Source organism: Coturnix japonica, chromosome 17, assembly GCF_054131305.1.
Source record: "Coturnix japonica strain WE chromosome 17, WE-NBRP24, whole genome shotgun sequence".
NCBI classification, from domain to species: Eukaryota; Metazoa; Chordata; class Aves; order Galliformes; family Phasianidae; genus Coturnix; species Coturnix japonica.
The window spans coordinates 13403738-13424661 of NC_140679.1; the positions used below are offsets into that span (position 1 = coordinate 13403738).

General features: G+C 47.6%; 2 protein-coding genes across 2 annotated transcripts; both read right to left on the reverse strand.

Annotated features, from left to right (window-relative positions):
* Positions 1 to 276: 276 nt before the first annotated feature.
* Positions 277 to 7393, reverse strand: MTFR1L (mitochondrial fission regulator 1 like). Its single transcript, XM_015883546.3, has 6 exons — positions 7170 to 7393; positions 5830 to 5934; positions 5237 to 5346; positions 4627 to 4838; positions 2257 to 2569; positions 277 to 1601 (listed from the first exon to the last, which is right to left on the reverse strand). The coding sequence occupies exons 1-6, from the start codon at positions 7182 to 7184 to the stop codon at positions 1496 to 1498; spliced, it is 861 nt and encodes a 286-aa protein (XP_015739032.1). The 5' UTR covers positions 7185 to 7393; the 3' UTR covers positions 277 to 1495.
* A 90-nt stretch (positions 7394 to 7483) lies between these two features.
* SELENON (selenoprotein N) lies at positions 7484 to 20924 on the reverse strand. The gene is made up of 12 exons (XM_015883545.3): positions 20771 to 20924; positions 18421 to 18538; positions 17537 to 17667; positions 16790 to 17002; positions 15974 to 16098; positions 15132 to 15269; positions 14066 to 14147; positions 12921 to 13109; positions 12319 to 12424; positions 11367 to 11479; positions 10585 to 10686; positions 7484 to 10203 (listed from the first exon to the last, which is right to left on the reverse strand). The coding sequence occupies exons 1-12, from the start codon at positions 20876 to 20878 to the stop codon at positions 10033 to 10035; spliced, it is 1596 nt and encodes a 531-aa protein (XP_015739031.2). The 5' UTR covers positions 20879 to 20924; the 3' UTR covers positions 7484 to 10032.

The window sequence follows — 20924 nt, forward strand, 5'->3', positions numbered from 1 at the left end:
ACCGGTCCTGCCAAGCCTCTGACCCACACTGGGAGGATGCTAAAGAACAGTCAGGAGCTCAAACAACTCCACGGCACCCAAAAGTTGTCTGCACAGACCCACAAAGCCTCAATGTATCCCTGCTGGGCAGCCACACTCACCTACATTGCACAGGGGACCCTCCATGGGATTCTCCTCCCAACCAATCATGCCATCAATGCAACCCACTCTTGTGCTGCAGGGCCCCGCAGAGAGCTGAGACACCAAATGAAGGAACACAACCATTGTGGGCAGCTGTTGTGTATAAAGGTAGCTCTTTATGATTCAATACTGGAGGGGACTTGAAGCCCTTGCTTCCATTTGGAACACAGTTTTCTCTGTGCCTGAGCCCCAGTGTGCATTACAGACTTTCCAATGCGTCCTACTGGACTCCCAGTTGTACTCTAGGCCACAGCAGACCATACCCAGAGCTCCCTGTGGCATTTTAGGGCACCCTAGAGACCTTCCAGTGTGCTCTAAAGGACTCCCAAGGCCCCCATAGAACACCTTCAGAACTCCAGACACTCCTCAGCACAATGCAGCATCCAAAAACCACCCAGAGTGCTCCGGGAAACCCTCCAATGCTCCCACAGCTCCCCACCGTGCTCCAGAGGCTTCCTAGTGACCCTGGAGGCCTCCCAGACCCACTCACTGTGTTCCAGGGCACTGTCACAGCCCCTCAGGTGCACCAGCAGCTTCCCAGTGCTCCCCACCATTGCATTCTAGGGCGCAGCAGGGAGTCCACAGACATTTCCAGAGAAACACCTTCTCAGTGCTAAATAAAACACATTGTATGATACAAGGTCCATCAATGAAGCCTTAAATTACTGGCAAGAAACAAAGGCCATTCTGTCATGCAATCATGGGGATAATTAGTGAGCTAAGAAATACCCAGGAGAGAGCAAAACCAACCAGCAGCCTTCGGATGTGACTTCAGGGTTTCATCACTTCCCTCACTTTCATTCTACTATCAGGTCAAAGTTATAAGGAAAACATCCTGCAGCATTGTGAACCCACAGCCTGCCAAACACACAAGGCCTGGGAAGCAACACTCAGCTTCCTCAGCAGCTCAGCACCACGCTCAGAACAGAAAGAATTGGACGTGTGACCTCTGCGTCTACTGGAAATGGTGACCATTTATATTGCAACCCCAAAAAATACGTCTTAATGTGACTTGGAGTGGGCAGAAGGAACGTCATCCAGCTGCACTCACTGCACTCTGTAGAAGATCCTTAGCCAGTCAACATCAAAATACAGAGGAAAAAGAACTTCCATCTTAAAAAGGGGAGTTTTGTTTTCTTAAATAGAACAATACATGGAAAACATGTCAAATCTGTAGGGTCCTTCTTAAGTGTCCAGTGCAGAAAATTCCTAATAAATAAAAGTGGCAAAAGGTTCAATCCTTAGGAAGGCAGCTACTGTAGAGGAAATTTTGTGAGCTTAACACTTTTGCTTACGGAGCTGAATGACAGTAACATCATTTCTCCTTCAGAGTCAGATCTTCCTCCTTTAGGGCAAATTTTCTTCTCAAGACTTCTGCTATAAGAACAGCAGGGTCTTCCTCCTTCACAGAACTTCGGTTTCTACATGGAAGACAAACACACAAACACTGTGTTGGTAAGGAGAAGTGCCCAGCTGGTGGCTGGCAGCCCTGCTCTGACACCTGCAAGTATTTCCCTCTCACTGTGACTCCTTACCACCTTGGGACAGCACACTTACAAACCAGGAGGGCATAAAAGGACACCCAAGAGGAGACTTGTGTTGTCTTCATCATCATCTCTATCATCTTCTTGGGGGTCATCACCGCTACATGAAGCTGGGATGTCCAGACAAGTGTGCTCACCCCCCCATCCCTTCTCCAGTGCTACAGGCCAACACTGGGACTCCTCAAAACAGACCAGTTTTCCCATCTTTTTCCCTATCATTTTTCTTGACTCTCATTCTTCCTCCATTTTCTGCAGTTTTCTCTTTTCTTTCCTTTTCTCTTATAAATTTATCATGTCATTGCAAGACCAGTTTCTGGTTCTTAAAAGCTGTACCTCTCATAAGGTCATTCAGTTGCAAAGTCATTAATTGTGAGGCTTATTTTGCTTCCTTAAGGTCATATGGTGCTCAATCACTGCTTCAGGCTTTAACCTAGCAATCCTCACACAGGTGTCTACAATGATCTGACAAACAAAAACAAAAAAAAGAAGAAAGGATGACAAACTTTGACAGAGAAAATAAAATCAGACTTACAAGTCTTTGCTCTGCTTCATCCTATGAATGTCTTTGAGAATGCCCATCATGTCTGCAAAACTGCTGGCCTTGGAAAGAGACACAGAATCTTCCTCATCGGGATCCTTTGGTTCTGATTTGTAGCATTCAGATGTTGTAGAACAAAGCATGGAGACTGAGGGAAGCTCGGGGCTCTCGAGTTCTGCCTCCTCCTCTGTGATGTCACTGATGACGAAGGATGTAGTGGATTGGAAAGAGGGTCCAAAACAATGCAAAGGAGAAGATGCAGTTGAGCTTCCTGGTGATAATACATCAGGGGTGAAGGAAGCAGAAGCTGAAAGAGAAAACAATATGGGTGAATAGATTAAATAACACCATTTAATGTTTAATTTTGGTTTTGTTTTCCCAAAACAACAGCATATAAAGCCAGGGGTACCATCAGCCACCCACCCTTATGTTATTCAAAAAATAAAAGTAAGGAAATAATCACAGCCTGTATGTTACCCTCCATGGCCACTCTGCTTCTTATGACATGATACTACAGCACAAGAAACGTGCTTAGTCTATTTCTCATTGAAAGAACCTTCCTGCACTGAAAAAAGCCCTGCAGCTGAATGCCCTACCACCTCAATCGTATGCTTATCAATAGTTATTAATTGCCAGCTGAGAGATTTCTCTAACAGCATAAAACAAAGGCAGATTGCACAATGTTTCTTTTTTGACATCAGTCTTTCTAAAATGAGGCTGCTGTGTAGCTCAGATTACTGAGCTCCAGTTAAGCCCTAAAGCATCGCTCCCCATATCGACTCAGGAGACACTTAAGTCAATAGGAACAGCTCTCACATGCCATCTGGTAAGCAGGCACTTTGCTGAGTGGAGGAGAGAGAAGTACTGAATGATTAAATCATTTTTCTCCCATCCAGATCTCTAATCTCCCTCATCGTTACTTTCACTGAATTAAAAAAGGCTTTTCTAACTTGCATGTTGGACAGCTAAAGAACTGAGAGCCTGAGGAGGGGAACAGCAAGGAATCTGCCCTGCTCTTTATTCCTATTTCTTTGTTGCTCTGAATCAGAGCAACGAGGGAAGATGACACACGCAGCCTCTGTGAAGCACACATCTGTGACAGCCTGTTTTATAGTTACTCCCTGCAGAGCTGAGGGCAATGCAGCTCCTCGCTCCCATACAGAAACCAGCATTCCACCTCCATCAAACACCACAACTCTGCTTCACATTCAAACGCTTTTCAGTCTCACAGAGAACTGGACTAAATATAACTAATCATCAGAGCTGTGAGTCCCCGGAGGCTCCAGCAATCACACAGCCACACTGCATTCCACAGATCACGAGATGCAGCCCCATGCACACAATGTGTCCTGCAGTGCTGAGTGACAACCTGGGAACTGTTTGCTTTTGGATGTAGGCTTTGTCAGCCACTATGCTCCAGCACAAACAGCTGCATGACACTATTTCAGGTGGTATACAACCTCGTTTTATTGTATTAAAGTAATGGAAAAAACTATAGATCCTTCTTTTCCTCGCAGCTGTAACACAACTGGTATCTTGGTTGCTGGCCAACATATTCTGCATGCATGAGATGCAGCCTAAAAGAAGAACTGCTTCCAAGAAAGATTCAATTCCTGCAGTCTGCAGAACTGTTTGTTTTTCAGTGTATTCCAAGCTGGGAGACCAACAATTCCACTTTCTGTATGCTCCACAAATAGATACCCACGTACTTCTGGCCTTGTCAGCTTCCACACTCAAGCAGCCACTGCAGCATCACACCTTGTGCAACTACTGGGACCTGAATTCTAGCAAATATCTTCTCATTTCCAGAGCTCATATACACTGCACACATCCTGTATACCCACACAATAAAGGCCATGAAGGGAAGAACGAGCTCACCGCTCAGATTCGTGGCCAAAACATGAATTTTATCTGCATGCAAATTGACTAAAAGAAGTAATAATAAATCAGATCAACCAGGCTCTTCCCCAGCTACCTTCTTTGTTACATAAATAGGACTACGTTCACAATAGAAACAAATGCTGTTGGTCACTCCTATCCAACTCAAGATGACGCCCTCACATTCATGCTCAATTTGGTGCAGGAATGGCAAGAATACATCATTAAACTGCCATGGAACAAGGTGGTTGGGATGAAACAGCCTGTAGAACAAATGCAGCCACAAAGCAACACCTGGTCTTTCTAAATAAGAAGCAAGACTCCTCTAACAAAATAAATGCAGATGTCTAAACAAAGAACCAGCGCTGAGTTGGCATCGCACCAATAAGAGTGACAGTCCTGCTGAAACAGTAACAAGTCTGCTTTGTATGGAGGAAATAACATGCTTCACTAATTCAGCCAAAAGAAAACTCACTGTGCTCCTACCTGACCCTGCAGCAACAATTTTAGCTATCTGACTCCGAAGGTGACTCAGCTCATCCTGGAGCTCCGTCGTTCGGCTCAGTGCAGGTAAACCAGGCTTCTTCAAGGCCAGCAGCTTCTCCTCCTGCTTCCTCAGGTTGGGGACTGAGGCATTTCGCTGTATGACCGTGAAGGGACTCGGTTTCCATTTGTGTTTCAGTGGGCGAGTGTCACTTCTACAAGACAAAGACCTGGTGGTCATTGATGAACCCAAGCCCCTCCACACCAGCATCTCTCTGCCCTTCCCTTGGGGTAGCAAAACAGTTCAACACAATAAATTGTGGTTTCTTTTATACTACAACGCTCTACACCTTGTTTGGATGCGCTGTACCATCACATGTGCTGTTTCTCTGCATTGCAAGGAACAGAAAGTCAAAGAAATCACAATCAAACAGCACAAGACATGGTGAAATGACACAGGGACAGAAGTCCTTGGGAAAAACACCTTTGGACAGGCATCACTTCAGTGTTGGAGACCAGAGGTCGTGAGCACTGGATCAATTTCTGACCTGTGCTACACAAACTAAATCACTTAATAAAAACAAGGATCAACAGATACAAAGATGAAACCAACCTGACTCGGGCATATGTTTCTTCATCATCTGCTGCTATCCACCCAATGTCTGCCAGGGTGGGGACAGGAGGGGCATCATTTAAATAGAGCTCTGAAACATTGGGTAGAACCTACAAAGAAGAAAGTAACATGAAGGAAATGGTGGTCCTGTTTCCTGAAGCCACTCTGGATTTGCTTTCCTGTTTGTCAGAGCCTTTCTACTCTACAATAAGCCAGCAAACACATTACTGTACAGAAACATAGTGCTCCACTGTGTTGGTTTCAATGTGTGTTCTTGGGTGCCTCAGTGTTATGGTGCCTAAATAGCAAAGCAACCAAGGGATATTTGATACTGCTCAACACACCGCCCAGGCCACGTGCAACACTTTGCCATTACAAGTCCTTGAGCTTGAACAGTTACACAAGTGTTTCCATTAACCTTCCTTACTGCTTAGGAAATAGGTTCAGCAGCTGCATGAGGTCACAACACACAGCTATATAAAAGTTTTTCAAGTGCTGGTCTACCTACATTTGGTTTACGGTGCAGCAGTTCACGAGTGGGCCTTGCTTTGCTTCCTACCCACAATCACCAAACTCCTTATGAGCAAGCTCACCTCAAAGGTCGCTCTGGGACAGGGCTTTAAAGGGAGGTTGGATCCAATCCTCCTGACCACGCTGCGCGCCGAGCCATGGGGCTTGTTCTGCCAAATGGGGATCGTCTAAAAGAAGCCACATTGCACAGTTAATATTCAAAGTCAGCTGCCCTTCTTATGACCTATCGCACTGGGAACTGTCACATATAGTCTGATCTCTGATTTGCTTAGAGATACTTTTAATTAGGAATATGGGAAGCTACTGATAAATAAGGCTCCAATTCCACCAAACTGTGCTTTAGTTGAACTTAACCAACAGTGAGTCAGTTACTAAGGGGCCTTTTAAGCATGACTGCCTATTTCAGGACTGAAATCTATAAGTGCTCAGGAACAGAGACTACAAATAAAAAGGAGGAAACCACTGTTGCGTGAGCAGCCCAGAAGAGAAACGAAGCCAGAAGTCACACTTAGAGGAGGCACCTTTAATTGTATGATCCTTAAAAGTGGGGCTGACAGAACAACAGCAAAGTCTATTCAAAGCTTATCCAAACTGAGGGCCCACCAGAACCATCAAAGGGGGCGTTTACAGAAACAGAGTGTTTTTGTGACCTCTGGTTACTAATTAAACTGGATCCTAAGAAGTTCTGTCTCTGGTTGTTCTCCCTCCCCCAGTTTCACAGCTCCACCATTGGCTTTTGGAGAGGACACTGCACAGAACCAGGCAGCAAACACCACAAAAGCCAGGAATCCAAACAGCTTATTTTGCTTATCTCACAGACACACACAGAATGACCCGGCTTGGAAGGGACCTCAAGGATCATGTAGTTCCAACCCCCCTGCCTAGCAGGGCCACCAAACATACACATTTACTACATCAGGTTGCCCAGGAGACCCCATAGATCCCCATAGATACCCCATAGATCCCCATAGAGACCCCACAGACCCCATAGATCCCCATAGAGACCCCACAGACCCCATAGATCCCCATAGAGACCCCATAGACCCCCATAGAGACCCCATAGATCAGGTTGCCCATGGCCCCGTCCAACCTGGCCTTGAACACCTCCAAGGACGGGGCATCCACAACCTCCCTGTGCAGCCTGTTCCAGGGCCTGACCACTCTCCTAGTGAAGAACTTCCCCCTGACATCCAACCTAAATCTTCCCTCTTTTAACTTAAAACCATTTCCCCGTGTCCTCACCATCGAGTCCATTAAGAATTTATCCCTACGCACACAAACCCCACACTCTAACCTTAAAATAGCACTTACATCACTGCATTATCAACTCCCTGTGAGGGTTATGAATTGAACGAAGGGGCAGCGTGTGGATAACGGGGGCTGCGGTGCTGTCGGTACTTACGGACTCTGCTGCCATGTTATCGGTTCGGTTCGGTCCGTTCTCCCGGGTCGGATCAGGGCTGCGCTCTGCGGGTCCCAGGGCCTCGCTCCGGCCTCATGTTCCGCCGCTGGGTCTCGCTATTAGACTGTTACCATCCCGTTATAACGCTGCGCTCTACCGAACCCAACCGAACCGGGGCCGACCGGGCCGGGTTAAGCCGAGCCGGAAGCGGAACCTCCCTCCTCACACTTCCGCTTCCGCTATAGAGCAATGGGTAACACGTGAGGCGGAGCGGCCTACCCTCCCCGGTTGGAAAGGACTGAGCGAGGCGGAGCTGGTGGGATCGGTTTAACTATGAGCGGCTACAAGAGGCCCGGACAGCCCGCAAACGGCGCTGCTAACCCACCTGGTGCTGCTGTCACACATCGGCTCTGACCCGGCTTGTGGATTTAAGGCCAGAGCGTCACGAAGCACAGGAGACCAGGAGGACAAAGCAGCACCGCCCGCCTCCCATAAGGAATAACACAAGGTTAATGGAAATACAGTAAGGATACAAATAGAAAACACGCGGCAGGTCAATATAAAAAGAAGTCCTCGGGTTACAGGTGCCATTAGAGCCCGCTCACAGCAGTAGATGGGAGGTGACAGGTTGGTTGGGGTGTTAACATGAGGATGCTGCTAATCCAGGCTCAGGGTGATGGTTGGTTGGGCTCCTATTGCTTCAACTCAGCCCCAATCCCCTCCTTGTTCTGCTCACAGCACCAATGAGATGAGCTCTGCTCCCTCCTCTGCCTGCTGCTGCTCTGTCTGCTTCTCTGAGCCTTGAGAAGACAAGCCCTGAGTGCTCAACCACTGCTCCTCTCTGCTGTAAAACCGGTCAAAAGAGAAATAAATGGAACACAACACGTGTGCTGCTTTGAGTCTGCAGCCTGAGGCTAACAAAAAGTGAACAAAAACCCTTCAGGTGAAGCTCTGTAAGAGCCATAAGTGCAGATAACACTCAAGCAGCGCTTCCCAAGGTGCTGGATGGAGGTAGGCACTCTGCTCTGTCACCTTGGTTCAAAGTCCCCAGCAGGGACAGAGGGGGCTGAGATTGGTCTTTTTAATGCCATGGTGACAGGAGCTTGGTCTCTTTAACGCTGTCTGGAGGCTTTGACACTTTCCCCAGCCATCACTGAAGGCAGTGCCTGTATGTAACCCAAACCTGTAATTACTGCAGGCCAATCAAAGGGCTAGAAAAGTACAGAGCTAATGCACAGTTAAAAAGCCAATACTCAGAAACAGCCCACAGCTAATTAATCTCTCTTAGAGCAATTAGCAAAGCTATACTGAGTTGCTCAAAGGTTCATCTAAACTCAGCCTGATGAGAGATCCCTTCCAACCTTATCCATTCTGTGGTTCTGTGAATCATGACCCCAGCATCCATCCCAGGTCCTGATGCCCACAATGAAAGTACCCCCCTTCAAAACAAAAGAGGCTTTCCCCCAACTCTGGATTTGGTCTAACAAAACTGTGCTTCAGAGAGCAGGAAAAAGCATCACTAGAAAGGGCTGCTTGCAGCCATCTTTTGAAGATGCTTTGCCTCACCCATCTACAGGAATGTGCTTAAAACACCGTTTCATTTACTCTTCCTTCCCCAAGTTTCACTCACTGTGCAGTCAGCTGTTGGTACAGAGGAGGAACAGCTGCTCAGGATGTTTATAGATAAGAGCAACTGGCGCTCTGTCCAGACAGTTCCTTCCTTGGGAAAGGCTCCTGACAATTACTTTAAAACTGGTCCATTTGAAATCATTCAGTGCTCTCTGGATAAGGCTGAATCTCCCTTCCTAAGGGTAACTTTATCTCGGTCCATTTTTCAGCATGACTTGGAAAATCAGAGCAAACATGCACTGAGTATTTTGTCACCACTGATGACAAACTGGAAGAACAAAGCTCTCAAAACGGGTGGGGTGGGGTGGGAGTCCCTTTGGTTTGAACAGGATGGAGGCACAGTTCATTACTGTGTCCTGTAGGCTGCAGGCACACCCTACGACAGGTGGAGCTCACTGCCAGAGGCTCTGGCCCTTAATTCCCAAGTAAATCCATACTTAACATCTCTAAGCTACACCATACCTCTAATGCCCCATTCTCCACTCCTAATTGCACCACATCAACCTCACCATCTCCATCTGCTGCAAAGATTGTGAGCGATACAGCTCTTGCACCGTATGTCACTCAAGACAACTGTCCCAGGCACCCAGGAAGCTGGGGGGAGGCTATTTCAGAGATCAAGCCTGCAGCTAGATCTCCCTACACATTATCAGCTACAGTCCCATTACACACAGGTTGCCACTGATGTCAGTAATGCTATCACAAAGAACTGGCCACAGAGCAGCTTACAGCTCAGTGCTGCTGGCAGGAAGCACAGCACACAGGGAAGAGCTTGCTGTCTGCACTGGATTCTGTGCATTTGCAGACACAGCACAGACGTGCATCACGAATGTTCAGTCATCACAGCAGTGCTGTTCTCTGTAACTCAACACACAGTCCAGCCCTTGAGACCAGCTTGGTATGGCTGTAAAAAGAATTTCATCCCAGAGTCTGAACAGGAGGTGGAAGAGCGTGAGGGTGCATGGCAAGGTGTGTGCACAAAGAATGTTTATAGTTCCAAGTATTGTCACTCCTGTAAAAACTTGCCTGAACTCAAAAGGGCAGATGACATAAACTGGTATCACTTTTAGCATTGAACCAACATCTCCAGATCATCCACAGAAAAGCTCCAGTCCTGGAATTGTCTGCATCTTAACATCTACGCATGGCACAAAGATGAGGGAGAACTGCTGCAATTGAAATGGATGTCTGAAGTGTTGGTCCAACTCCATGAGGCATTCGGGTGCCTTTGGTTTTAGTTCTGCAAATAAGGTTTTGCTCTCTGCAGTCCTTCCTTCAGAAACTGGAGGTAGGTTGCAGTAGAAGGATCATCAAAATTGGCTGAGAAACTAAAGATACCACTTTCAACATCTTCAGGCTTCATAGAAGTAATATCCAGGAAGTAGTTGGCATTTATATGGTGAATCTAGGAGAGAAAACAGAAAGAAGACTTTAAAGGCCAGCACAATCTCCCATGCACTGCCTTGGCCTCTAGCACAGGTGACAAGACTGCAACAACTCTTAAAGAATCTCAAATGCTTTGCAAATGCTAATTTGCATGAATTGTTTTTTTCCCCCTAGAGACATTGCTGTTCTGTTTCTGAATAAAAAGACACCGGTTTCAGATTGCTTGGTAGAGCACTTCCTGCTGTCTGTCACAGCATCCACGAGAACAACACACAGTCCTGCAAAGGACTGAGGAGCCAGAGAATGGCTAAGGGAGCACGGCATTCACTTCAGGCTCTGCAGATGAACGTACATTCTGGTGGGGAGAACCAAGTAAAATTGAAGAGGTAAATGATCATACCACCGTGCCATTGGGGAGGCAGATGATCATCTCCACAGGGAAGTTGTATTTTTGAAGGTGCAGGTCAGCCAGCTTGCTGTAGAACTCATTCTCCCTGTTTGTCTGTAAGAGAACCCAAAGAAACACACCTGTATACACCAAAACTAGCAGAAGAGAGCAGGAGGAGTAAACCTGAGAGCCACTCTAACATGGTAGCTGCCTCCATTTTCACGATCTGCTTTACTATTCCCTTACCAGTGTACCCCATCCCTCTCACTACTGCTACAGCTTTTCTCCAAAACTAAAATCTTCCCATTACTGGCAGTTCCCAGGCATGTGAACAGTCCAACCCCAGTTTTTCCCAGCATCTCCAGCTCTGTAACTGACCCCTGCTGACAGCAAAGGCTGAGGGATAAACTCACGAGTGAGGAAAGTTGCAGTCAGGAGACCCAGGAGGTCAGAGAATATTTGGTTATTCCCTGTGTTACAGAGAAGTCAGCCTGCCAATAGCACAACAAGCCTTGGACAGGGCTTGAAGCACCTGGGAGCAGTGAAGCATCTGGTTTGGTTTTCTGTACCAGCACCATGACAGAATGAAGGGGACAACTGTGCTATTTTCTTAGACACCCCCTATCTTGTGTTTGTTTTGCCACTGTGGTTACTAGAACACACAGGGCTTGGAACCAAAATCTCTCCTCTGTACAGGTGTGACCTCCCCTCTTTTGCCAGTGCCTCTGTGCCAAGCACCACTTGTGTTCACCAGCACCAAGCACAAAGGAAGCAGAAGGGGCTGAGACACTCACCTGCAGCTCTTCCAGCTCCTTTACAAGTGACCAGCTGCTAATGAAGCTCTCGTTCAGGAGGGCGAGGATGGGCGAACTTTCCAGGACGGTCTCCCGGAGAGTTCGCCCCGAACCTGGCACACAAAGAGAGGCAGACAGTTGTTTGCAGTGACTCCCTGATTACTGCCATAAATCATATGCCACTGCTGAGTTGCTGCAGCAGCTGGCTTGGGCTCCCCCTAACCTGGCACATGGTCTTATTTCCCCTCTGCTGACAGCTTTCCATAGCTTACTGCTTCCAGTGTATGCTGCTGGCAAAGAAGACTCACCAGAGCAGACCCTACCCACCTGCAAAACAGCACAAGGACCAGGTCGAGAATGTCATGGGGGCTGACTGGTTTGGTGCTTCTCAGAAAAGATCAGACCCTGCACACCCACCCTGAGCACCTTTTGCTTTTCACATTAAGCAGAGCAATCTGCTTAGAGAGTTTTTAAAGGCAGACGGGAGAAAGATACCTGTACCTCTCCCAAATATTATTCCTATCTAACATAACATGAAAGTTATTGGGCACAGGGAGGAACAGTCACACAGCAGGACAATTCCAGGCCTGTGCCTGGCTCTGGCTTCTCCTGTGAAGGTGTCAGAGACAAAGCAGAGAGCTCTTTAACTCTGCAGCTGCTGCCTCTACCTCAGCAGACTGAGAAGGGAAGAGAAAGAGGGAAGACCAGATCCACAACTCCCCCTCAACAAAGGCTCCTAAATTACTGAGTCATATAGGGCTATTCTCTAATAGATCTAATCTCACCACTAGGTAAGCTCTGATCAGTAATTCCCCACTTCCAGTTCTTTTCTATTCACGCATATTCTGTACCAAAATGAGTAACATTTACCACTGGCTCCCTGACACTCAGCCCTTCTCAGACCCAGAATGAGGTACGTCATTCCTCCAGCTGTTGTGGGAGAGTCCCTCACCTCAGCAGGACTGGTCATCCAGGGCACCCCACAGCAGGATTGAGTGCACCAGCTTCTTTTCTGCTTTTGCTCTCTCAAAAGCTTCTGTGAAGGGAAGATAGGAGACCTGGAGACAGACAGGAGACTTGAGAAGCAGACACAGAACAGTCCACCCCAAATACAAACAGGATCTGAAGGAACCAAATCTGCCACAGCCCAGAGGTGACATACAATGACCCACAGTAGTTCCTTTAGATCAAAGCAATGCTCTCCCCAAGGGAGACTTTTATCTTCCCTCACTACAGAGACTACATGAAGCAGGGAGGCACTTCACTGGAACATTCCTTAGCCAAGGAAGGCGTGACAGGCAGCTGCCACCTGTTCCACAGGCTATTGTCATATTAAATACTTTCTATATATAACCCAACGCTACAAATCTGTGGTCACTTTAGGATGCAGCAGCATAGGAAGCACACACTGAGCTGGGAGACCCTCATACCACTCTGAATGCTGATCAGGTTGTGGCCTCTGGTTTCTGCTCATCCTCAAAGTGACTGGAAATCGCACTAAAAATGACCTGCCACAATAAAACATACCAATGAAAAGTACGGCTTGTTCCTCACCTTCTTAAATGGATACATGGCCACTTCCAGCTTCTGGGCTGCCTCTTCCCAGGGGATCTCCTGCTGCCAGGTTATCTCTTCAAACACAAACTGAATAGGCTCCCCTGAGGGATCCCTGCTGTCAATCACATTTCCATTCTCATCATAGATCACAGAGGGGACTGAGGGCCCTGTGGATTCCAGCTCCATCTGCAGGAGAAGAGGCTCAGAGTCAGACACTGTAGACATTCAGCTATGGGGTTTTCTGTACACCAGCACAGGATAAAGATGCAAATTAAGACTGTTCAGCTTCTAATGAAGATAGAGACCCGTGACTCCTGGAGCTGCACCTGAACAACTGTAGATTTGTTTTATTGGGGAATAACAGGAAAGTGACTTCATTTCCTTCAGTCATCGTCTGCCTGTGCTATCTAGATTGGAAATGCATGAGACTTGTTCATTATGTGTTGCCATCTTCTGAGTGGAGATTATTGACTGGGGGATATCAGACCCTCACAATGATTAGAATCTGCAGAGCTAATCTTGTACACGTGATCAGCAAAGCCTGTATACAGTCCATGCCTATAGCCACAAGAAGGTGCTCCCCTGTAGCTCAGACTCCTGGTACAATGGAAACTATTTTTTTAAGTCTGTTTTCACTAATTTTGCTGATTAAAAAGAAATACAGGATTTAGTTCAGGAGCAAATGGGACTCTTAAATTCAGACACTCAAAATTCTGACTTGTGTTTCCTGTCCCAAGAGCTGGGATTACCACGAAAGGTGAGGAATAAGCTCACGCAGTTTCTAAATCCAGACACACTGTTGTACATACAGCCCTCTGGGCTCAGAGCCTGCGTTCAGCTCCTTCCTCCCTTCTGCCTGTCAGTCAACCTTTTAAAAATAGGAAAATTCACGTGACTCCAGGAGGTTAAGATTCAACCCACAGAGACCAACAGAGGGGCATAAAATATCACAAGAGCTGGAAATAGTCGTGTTGCTGCAAAGGACATATACAGACCAACAGAGATTATATTATTATATCGAAGCATTCAACAGAAAGCTCTAACTAGCAAGGATAACTGAGGTTATGCAGCCCAGGCACATGGCAGCATAAGTCCTTGCCAAGATACAGCATGCACACAGAGGACTGAGTGTGGTTACAGACCTGAGGAAGGTAACCAATATCCACTTCCATGTTGCTGCCTTCACTCGCCCCATACAGCCACTCCATATCAACATTCAGAGACCTGCAAGGTGAATGCAGAATGTTCAGCCACCCGAGACTAAAGCTGTGCATGGAAAAATCCTAATGCTCTTCTCCGATGGCCCACACTGAGGCTCAGAACCTATAGGTTCTTAGAGATCACAGTGCTCCCTGCATAAGATCAGCAACAGCAGATCCCTGCTGGCTCCAGGCCCAAACACCCACCCAGCATTTCAGGCAAACACATTAATACATTTAAGTAGCATCAAAGTAAAGAAGAGAGAGGTATATTTGCACATCCTTCCCTGCCAGCACTTAACTTGCACATTCTGATCCCTCTGAACTTTTAAAAGTGTTTCTGTTTTTTTTAGAAGCAAAAGGGTTTCTGTAAGGAGTTCTGGCAGAGCTGGAAGTGTCTGCTTGCTCTACTGAATGTGCTGACAGAGCCATAAGGACAGAGTCACCAGGATTTTAAAATGTAATTTTCTCTCCTGCCATCACAGGCAAAGAGAATTGAGGCTCCTTTCCCCTAGAACAGTTCCAGCTGCTTCCCAGAGAGCAGAATGAGCCAGTGTGAAACTATACCATAAAACGAAATGACAAGCAGAAATGTTTTGAAGTGTGTGTATCAGACTCTGCTGAACTTCAGCGCTGTCAGCCAGGCACTGAGATCATCAGGGGCTGCTGCCTCTTCAGACCCTTTCCACCTCTCCCCATGCTCCAAGTACAAAGGGACACAGTTCCTGGTGAATGAATCAGACCCTAAATAAGTCAGGGATTCTCAGTAACTGCAGAGATACATTTGCCAGCATTACAGGCAACTGTAAAGCTCATTTCACTCAGATTTTCCAAGGAGTTGGCTGAAAAGCATCAACTCATCCAGCTGACACCCAGGCAGCCTTTGCAGCTTGCAACAAGCATTTGACTTCTTCAAGCATCCTAGCCACAAGCAGGGGCTTGTAGTTCCACTGGGCTTCATTTACCACAATCCTCAAGTATCTTCAGCACACAGAAGAAACGGCTGTACCTCTTGTTAGGGACAAAGAGCTTAAACTCTCGCACATGGGAAGAATCCTTGGAGAGGACGATGTAACCCGTGAATTGGCCTGGGGAAAACCAGAAGGGGAAATCTGGTGGCTCATTCAGCTGGAACTCAGCATGGATCCTGAAATGAGATAGGAGCCATCAGCTTCACAGCTGGGAGGAAGGGACTGTGCACAGCAAATGAAAGCAGAGAGAAGTGAAATGCAGGCAACAGAAAGTAGGACTGCAGGAGAGAGGTTTGGTTCAAAATGCTTTTCATGTCACATAACAAAGAAGGTAAAACTGGAGCAGATTCCCAGGGTCAGCAGTGTCGCTAGTACTGATGACTTTCAGAAGTGGACAGTAAGCGTACACCCAAGGAAGGATGAATTACATTATGAGCCCTTGAAACACAGAAACAAACTCAGATGCCCTCGGTCTCTCTTCCAGCCTAATTGGGCAAATAACAGTTGTATTTAACAAAGACAGTATAACATAAGAACAGTTCCACAGAATCCTCCCTTCCCTTGGAGAAACACTCTGCCCCCCTCCTTCCTACTCAGACTCTTTCCTTTCATTGCTAAGTCAGTGCTGGGGATGTTGTGACCCTGGGAGCACAGGTGCCCCCTTCAGGCGTCAGGAAAGCATCACACACAAGAGCTGGTTGTGAGCTGCTCTCATCCAACTCCAGCCTGGTTACATCTCATCCAGTCTAGGAACAGGACTGCACACACAGTGACGTGTATTCTCTCTGACACTGGCACACTGCAGCCTCCTCCACTCCTATGAGATACGGTACAAAACAGAAGTGATCCCTTCTCTAACAGACTGGCCCCATGCCCTTACCTGAATGCTATGGTATAGTAGTAGGTGCTGATGGCTTGGATACAGGCCACGGATCCTTGGGGAGCAAAGCGCGTCTTGACGAAGGGGCGCGGATGGAACATGCTCAGAAGCTTGTGGATTATGACCTATGGCAAGAATGGTAAAAGAATAAGAATAACAGCACTTTGCCTAGGGCAGATAACAGGTCAGATGCAGCTCCAAAACAATTCCCCATCAGATCAGAAAGACAGGAGACTTGCTGTGACTTAAAAATTAGCTTGGAGTCTTACCTAGCCACAGAATAAGGACATAAAGCCAGAGATTTTCTTTAAAAATAAGTCCATCTCCCATGTTTTTTTATGCTATCCCTGTGGTTCACAAGTTTCCATTATCCCAGCTGGGTGAACGAGCATGCTAAACTGATCCACCAAGCCGTATCTAATCAATACTCCTCAACAGCGAGTATGCAATCAATAAACACAGACCATGAAGGTGTATCAGCTATGTGATCAGGGACACTTAGTTGGGCACCCAGGGAAGGGTGATATCCACACTGGCTTTACAACTAAACTAAGAATCCAAACACTTAAAGCAAAATGAAGTTCCTCCAGTCAGCCTTACAAATGACAGATACCCTGAGATGTTGCCTGCCTTCAGTTTAGAAGATTTAGAAGACAGTGCTCCTGGCTGCACACTGCAGCCTCTTCGCTGCCTTGAAAAGACCAGTGAAACATAATGCAATAGCCTTGTCCATTCAGTTTATCTGGGCTATATAAGGTAGTACACATTCATACAAGCCACCTCTCAGATATATGAAATTTGCTTCCCATATCTCACCTCTTTGCCTTTGGGAGGTGGAGGGTAAAACCTGTTGTTGGAAAGATATCCAGTGAAGATGTTCAGTTCACTAGGAATTATCCACCACGGATCGCCAAGATCAAGTTTATTCTTCGGAGGAAGAAAGGCTTTAAACTGTCTGGCAAGCATCACACTCTTAGGGGATACAGGAGCAGTCCAATTCCTCAGCCCAGAAAGAGCAACGTGAGAGATCTGTCAAAAGATAGCATCAAATAGTTCTGTCAGCCTCAGTAATGTGAGCAAAATGGGAGGCAGTGAACAGGCCACAACAGCACTGCTCGTGGTTGGAGCCACCTCTGGTGTCTGCTTCAAGGTTCCCAGGATGAGCACAGCATTCATTCATTGGGAAACAGTGGGGCTGAATGCACTGAAAACAAGGCGATACTGCAGAAAGCTGCAAGCTAAATGGTCAGAGCATAGAGCCAGACAAAAACAATGTGATGGGTGGACAACTGGCTGACAAAGGGGTAGAGGAAATGGGGTCACATCGGGCTAGTGGCCAATCACCAGCAGAATCCCACAGGGCTCCATTTTAGGGCCAGTTCTGTTCAGTGTTTTAATCAATGAGTGCAGAACTTGAAGCTATTCTGAGTGAGTCTGCAGGTGACACTAAACTGGGAGAAGCTGCTGACTGTCCCAAGGCCAGAGAGGCCTTTTGCCTGTGCTCATTCGTGGTGATGCTACCAGCCCATAGGATACAGTGATTTGGTATTTCAGGATACATACTCCCAAGAAACCGTCTTTGCTCTTTGTCATTGTTTCCATGACCAAAGGCTGGAATTTAGCCACAATGGACAACGTCTCCCCATTTGGATCAGGTACATCTTCTTCTTCAAAGTCTGAGACCGGAGTAACTCCTAGACAAGGAGACAGACGTGTAAGCAGCTGTTTCCCCTCCCAGCCCTCTTGGTGATTATACATTTCTCCTGGCTAATCTAGGAGCACTGGGAGCTTCCCAGCTGTCACTGCACTGTGTGCAATGAGGAACCCACCAGAACTTGCAGCCACCTCTGGCTTTGGCTACATGAATTAAAGGGGAGCCCTTCATTCAGTGGCTGACACCCTAAAACTCCACGGCTGTTAAACACCCTCATCTAGGAGGGAAAAGACACGTTTCAATCAATTCATTAAACACAAGCAAACAACTCTCTGTATTTCAATTGGGCTGTTAGGTTCTGCTGGATGTTATCACCCTGCATGGTACCACTGAGAGACATTTGCTATGTGCTGACACAGCCTCCAAACATGACCTTTCACAGCTGCTATAAGAGAGAATATTGCAGCAAGAGAAGCCTATGATTGAAGTGGGATTCACTAACAGCGCTGGCCTAGCCTGGGCTGAGCTGTACTTGTTGCATTTATCCATCCCAAATCTCCTATAAGCTCCAGACAATGTAACTTACATGCTCTGCTAGGCCAGAAATGGGACCTTTAGTCCTATAAAATCTGAACTTTGCAGAAGTGGCATCTCATGCTTAAACCTTTCCACAAACAGTCTCTCTTTGTGGAAGCAAGACCCAAAACAGCAGCCAGGAAAAAAAGGACAGCAATAAAAATTGCTTCTGCCCAGTCTGTGCAGAGAGGGCCCTGCATGGCAGAGAGAAACGTACCTGTCAGCTTCTCAGCTATTGGCTTGAACTCTTCTGGACTGAGGTACAGATCGTTGTTTGTGTCCAGAGAAGAGAAGAGAAACAGCCCCTCGCTGCCCAAAGACTTCAATGCCAGCTCCTACATTGGGAAGAAAGGGGAAGTGAGGTTTCACTCATTCTGAGCACTCTCAGCTTCAGAGTTAATTCTTTCCAGACCACAGACAGTGATCAAATGAAAAGGTTAGATCTCTTGGCAGGATTTTGTCTCCTGTGTCAGGACTAGGCCAAGATTTTGGCTCCTTGCTCCAGAGGGACACCTACCTACCCTTACATCAGGAACCACAAATCAGACCCTCCTGTAAGATCCCCATGCCTCAGTTTCTCCCTCTGTACCACACAGTGGGACAACCAGCAAAGCCCACATGGAGATCCTCCAATGGCAAACAGCAATGAAACACTTTGAAACACAAAGCCTCACTTGAAATGGTCTCAGAAAGACCAGGCTCTTGTAGTCATTTCCACTCCGCAGCACTCAGCACTGATGGAAAGAGGACAACGTGCAGGCAGAGCAAAGAGCTCCACATATTGTGAGGGGAATGGACAGCAAGTCAGACAAGAGGCATCACTCACAGCCAGCAGATCCCATCTGGTCTATCACTTTGAGGCAGCTTCCCCTGCCACCCCAGTAAACACCTAAAGGACAAATACTGTCATCTGCTGTTCAACTGTTCATCGCTTGCCGCTCCATTATCATCCCCACAGCTCCTGAACTAGTTTATTTTCCTGTCTGTTACCTGCCAGTCTGGAGCAGCAGTAATGCAGCCCAGAAGGCTGCGCTCCCATCATCTGCAGCAACAGAAGCACTTAAGAGCCTCCCGGGGCAGTTTCAGAACTGAGCAGACAAAAAAATAAAGACACTGGAATACAAACCAGAGTTGGACTCAGAGATGAATGAGTAAAGGCAATAATACAGAGCATAGAACGTGGAAAGGAGTACACAGGAACTACGCAGCTGCAAACAGGAGTAAAGGAGCACAGGGGTTATCTACCTACAGACAGGAGGAACCCATTCAGGACTCACCATATATCTCAGACCCAAACTGTGCCTTAATCCCCATATGAATGGGGACAAACATACACAGGGCTCTATATAATATTTACCTGAGCAGCTGCCTCGTTAGCTGACAGCCAGGTGACAGGGTCATGCCATAAAGTGCTGCACCAGGCTCCAGAGCTTGCCTGGACATGGCACATCCTTCACTATCAGCGCAGCCAAGCATGTAGGCTGTGCAAAATGACAACCTCCTCTGCACAGGAGGCCATACAGGCTGTGCACTAAGCTCTAACGAGATGGGCCACGTCCTAAGCCCATCAATGATTCCCTGCTGATGAATCTTTCAGAGTCTCTCTCTTCTTTTGCACTTCACAGTGACGGACCTCAAGGGATGGGAAGGCAAATGAGCGACAAAGATTTCAGCTGGTGAGACCACCTGCTGCTGTAGCATGAGGAAAACGATGTGATCATTTGCTTAACAGGGCTGGAGGCAGAAAGAGAATCAGTTATGTCCCACACATGCAGAACGTTTTGGAGCAGCGAAGGCAGCAGAATATGAAGGGAATGAGGGTGCCAGGTATTGGACACGGGAATGCACCTAGATGGGCTTTGAATGTCTACAGAGATTAAGACCCCACAATATCTCTGGGCATCCTGTTCCACTGCTGTTATCCTCACTGTGACAGAGTTGTTTTCTCGCGTTAATGTGGAACCTGCTGTGTTCCAGCCTGCACCTCTTGTCCCATCACTGGATATCAATGGGAAGAGCCTGGCTCCATCCTCCTGACACCCTTTACATATCTATCAACGCTGGCTCCATCCTCCTGCCATATCTCCCTTTATCCATCTATCAACACTAACGAGGTGACCCCTCAGCCTCCTCCAAGCTCCAGAGCCCCACCTCCCTCAGCCTTTCCTCATAGCGGAGATGCTCCACTCCTCCCAGCATCTCGGCAGCCCCGTCCTCGAAATGAGGGGCATTTTCGGACCCCTCAGCCCTACAATGGCCACCTCAGCTCCATGACCGTCCCCTCAGCCCTACAACAGCCACCTCAGCCCTACAACAGCCACCTCAGCCCTACAACAGACCCCTCAATCCCATCACGGCAACCTCAGCTGCACTATTAGCCCTACGTTTCCCTCGCTCCAATACAACCACCCCTTTGCCCTCCAGACCCTATTCCTGCTTCCCCCCAGCTCCCCCCACAGCTGTGGGGCGGCCCAATGAAGCCGCACAGCCCTTCCACTCTCACCGCCCCCCTCAGCCCCATCTCGGAGGCGCCATTTCCAGACGGGCCCACCCCGCCGTCCCGTTACCTGCTGCCGGGCGGCCTCGGTGTCTCGGTAGTACTTAACGGCGGCCAGAGCTGCCAAAGCGGCCAAGGCCAGCGCTAAGCGCGACGGAGCAGCGCTGGGAACCGCCATCAGCTCAATGATCAGCGGTAACACTCCGCCATGGCCGCGCCGGGGC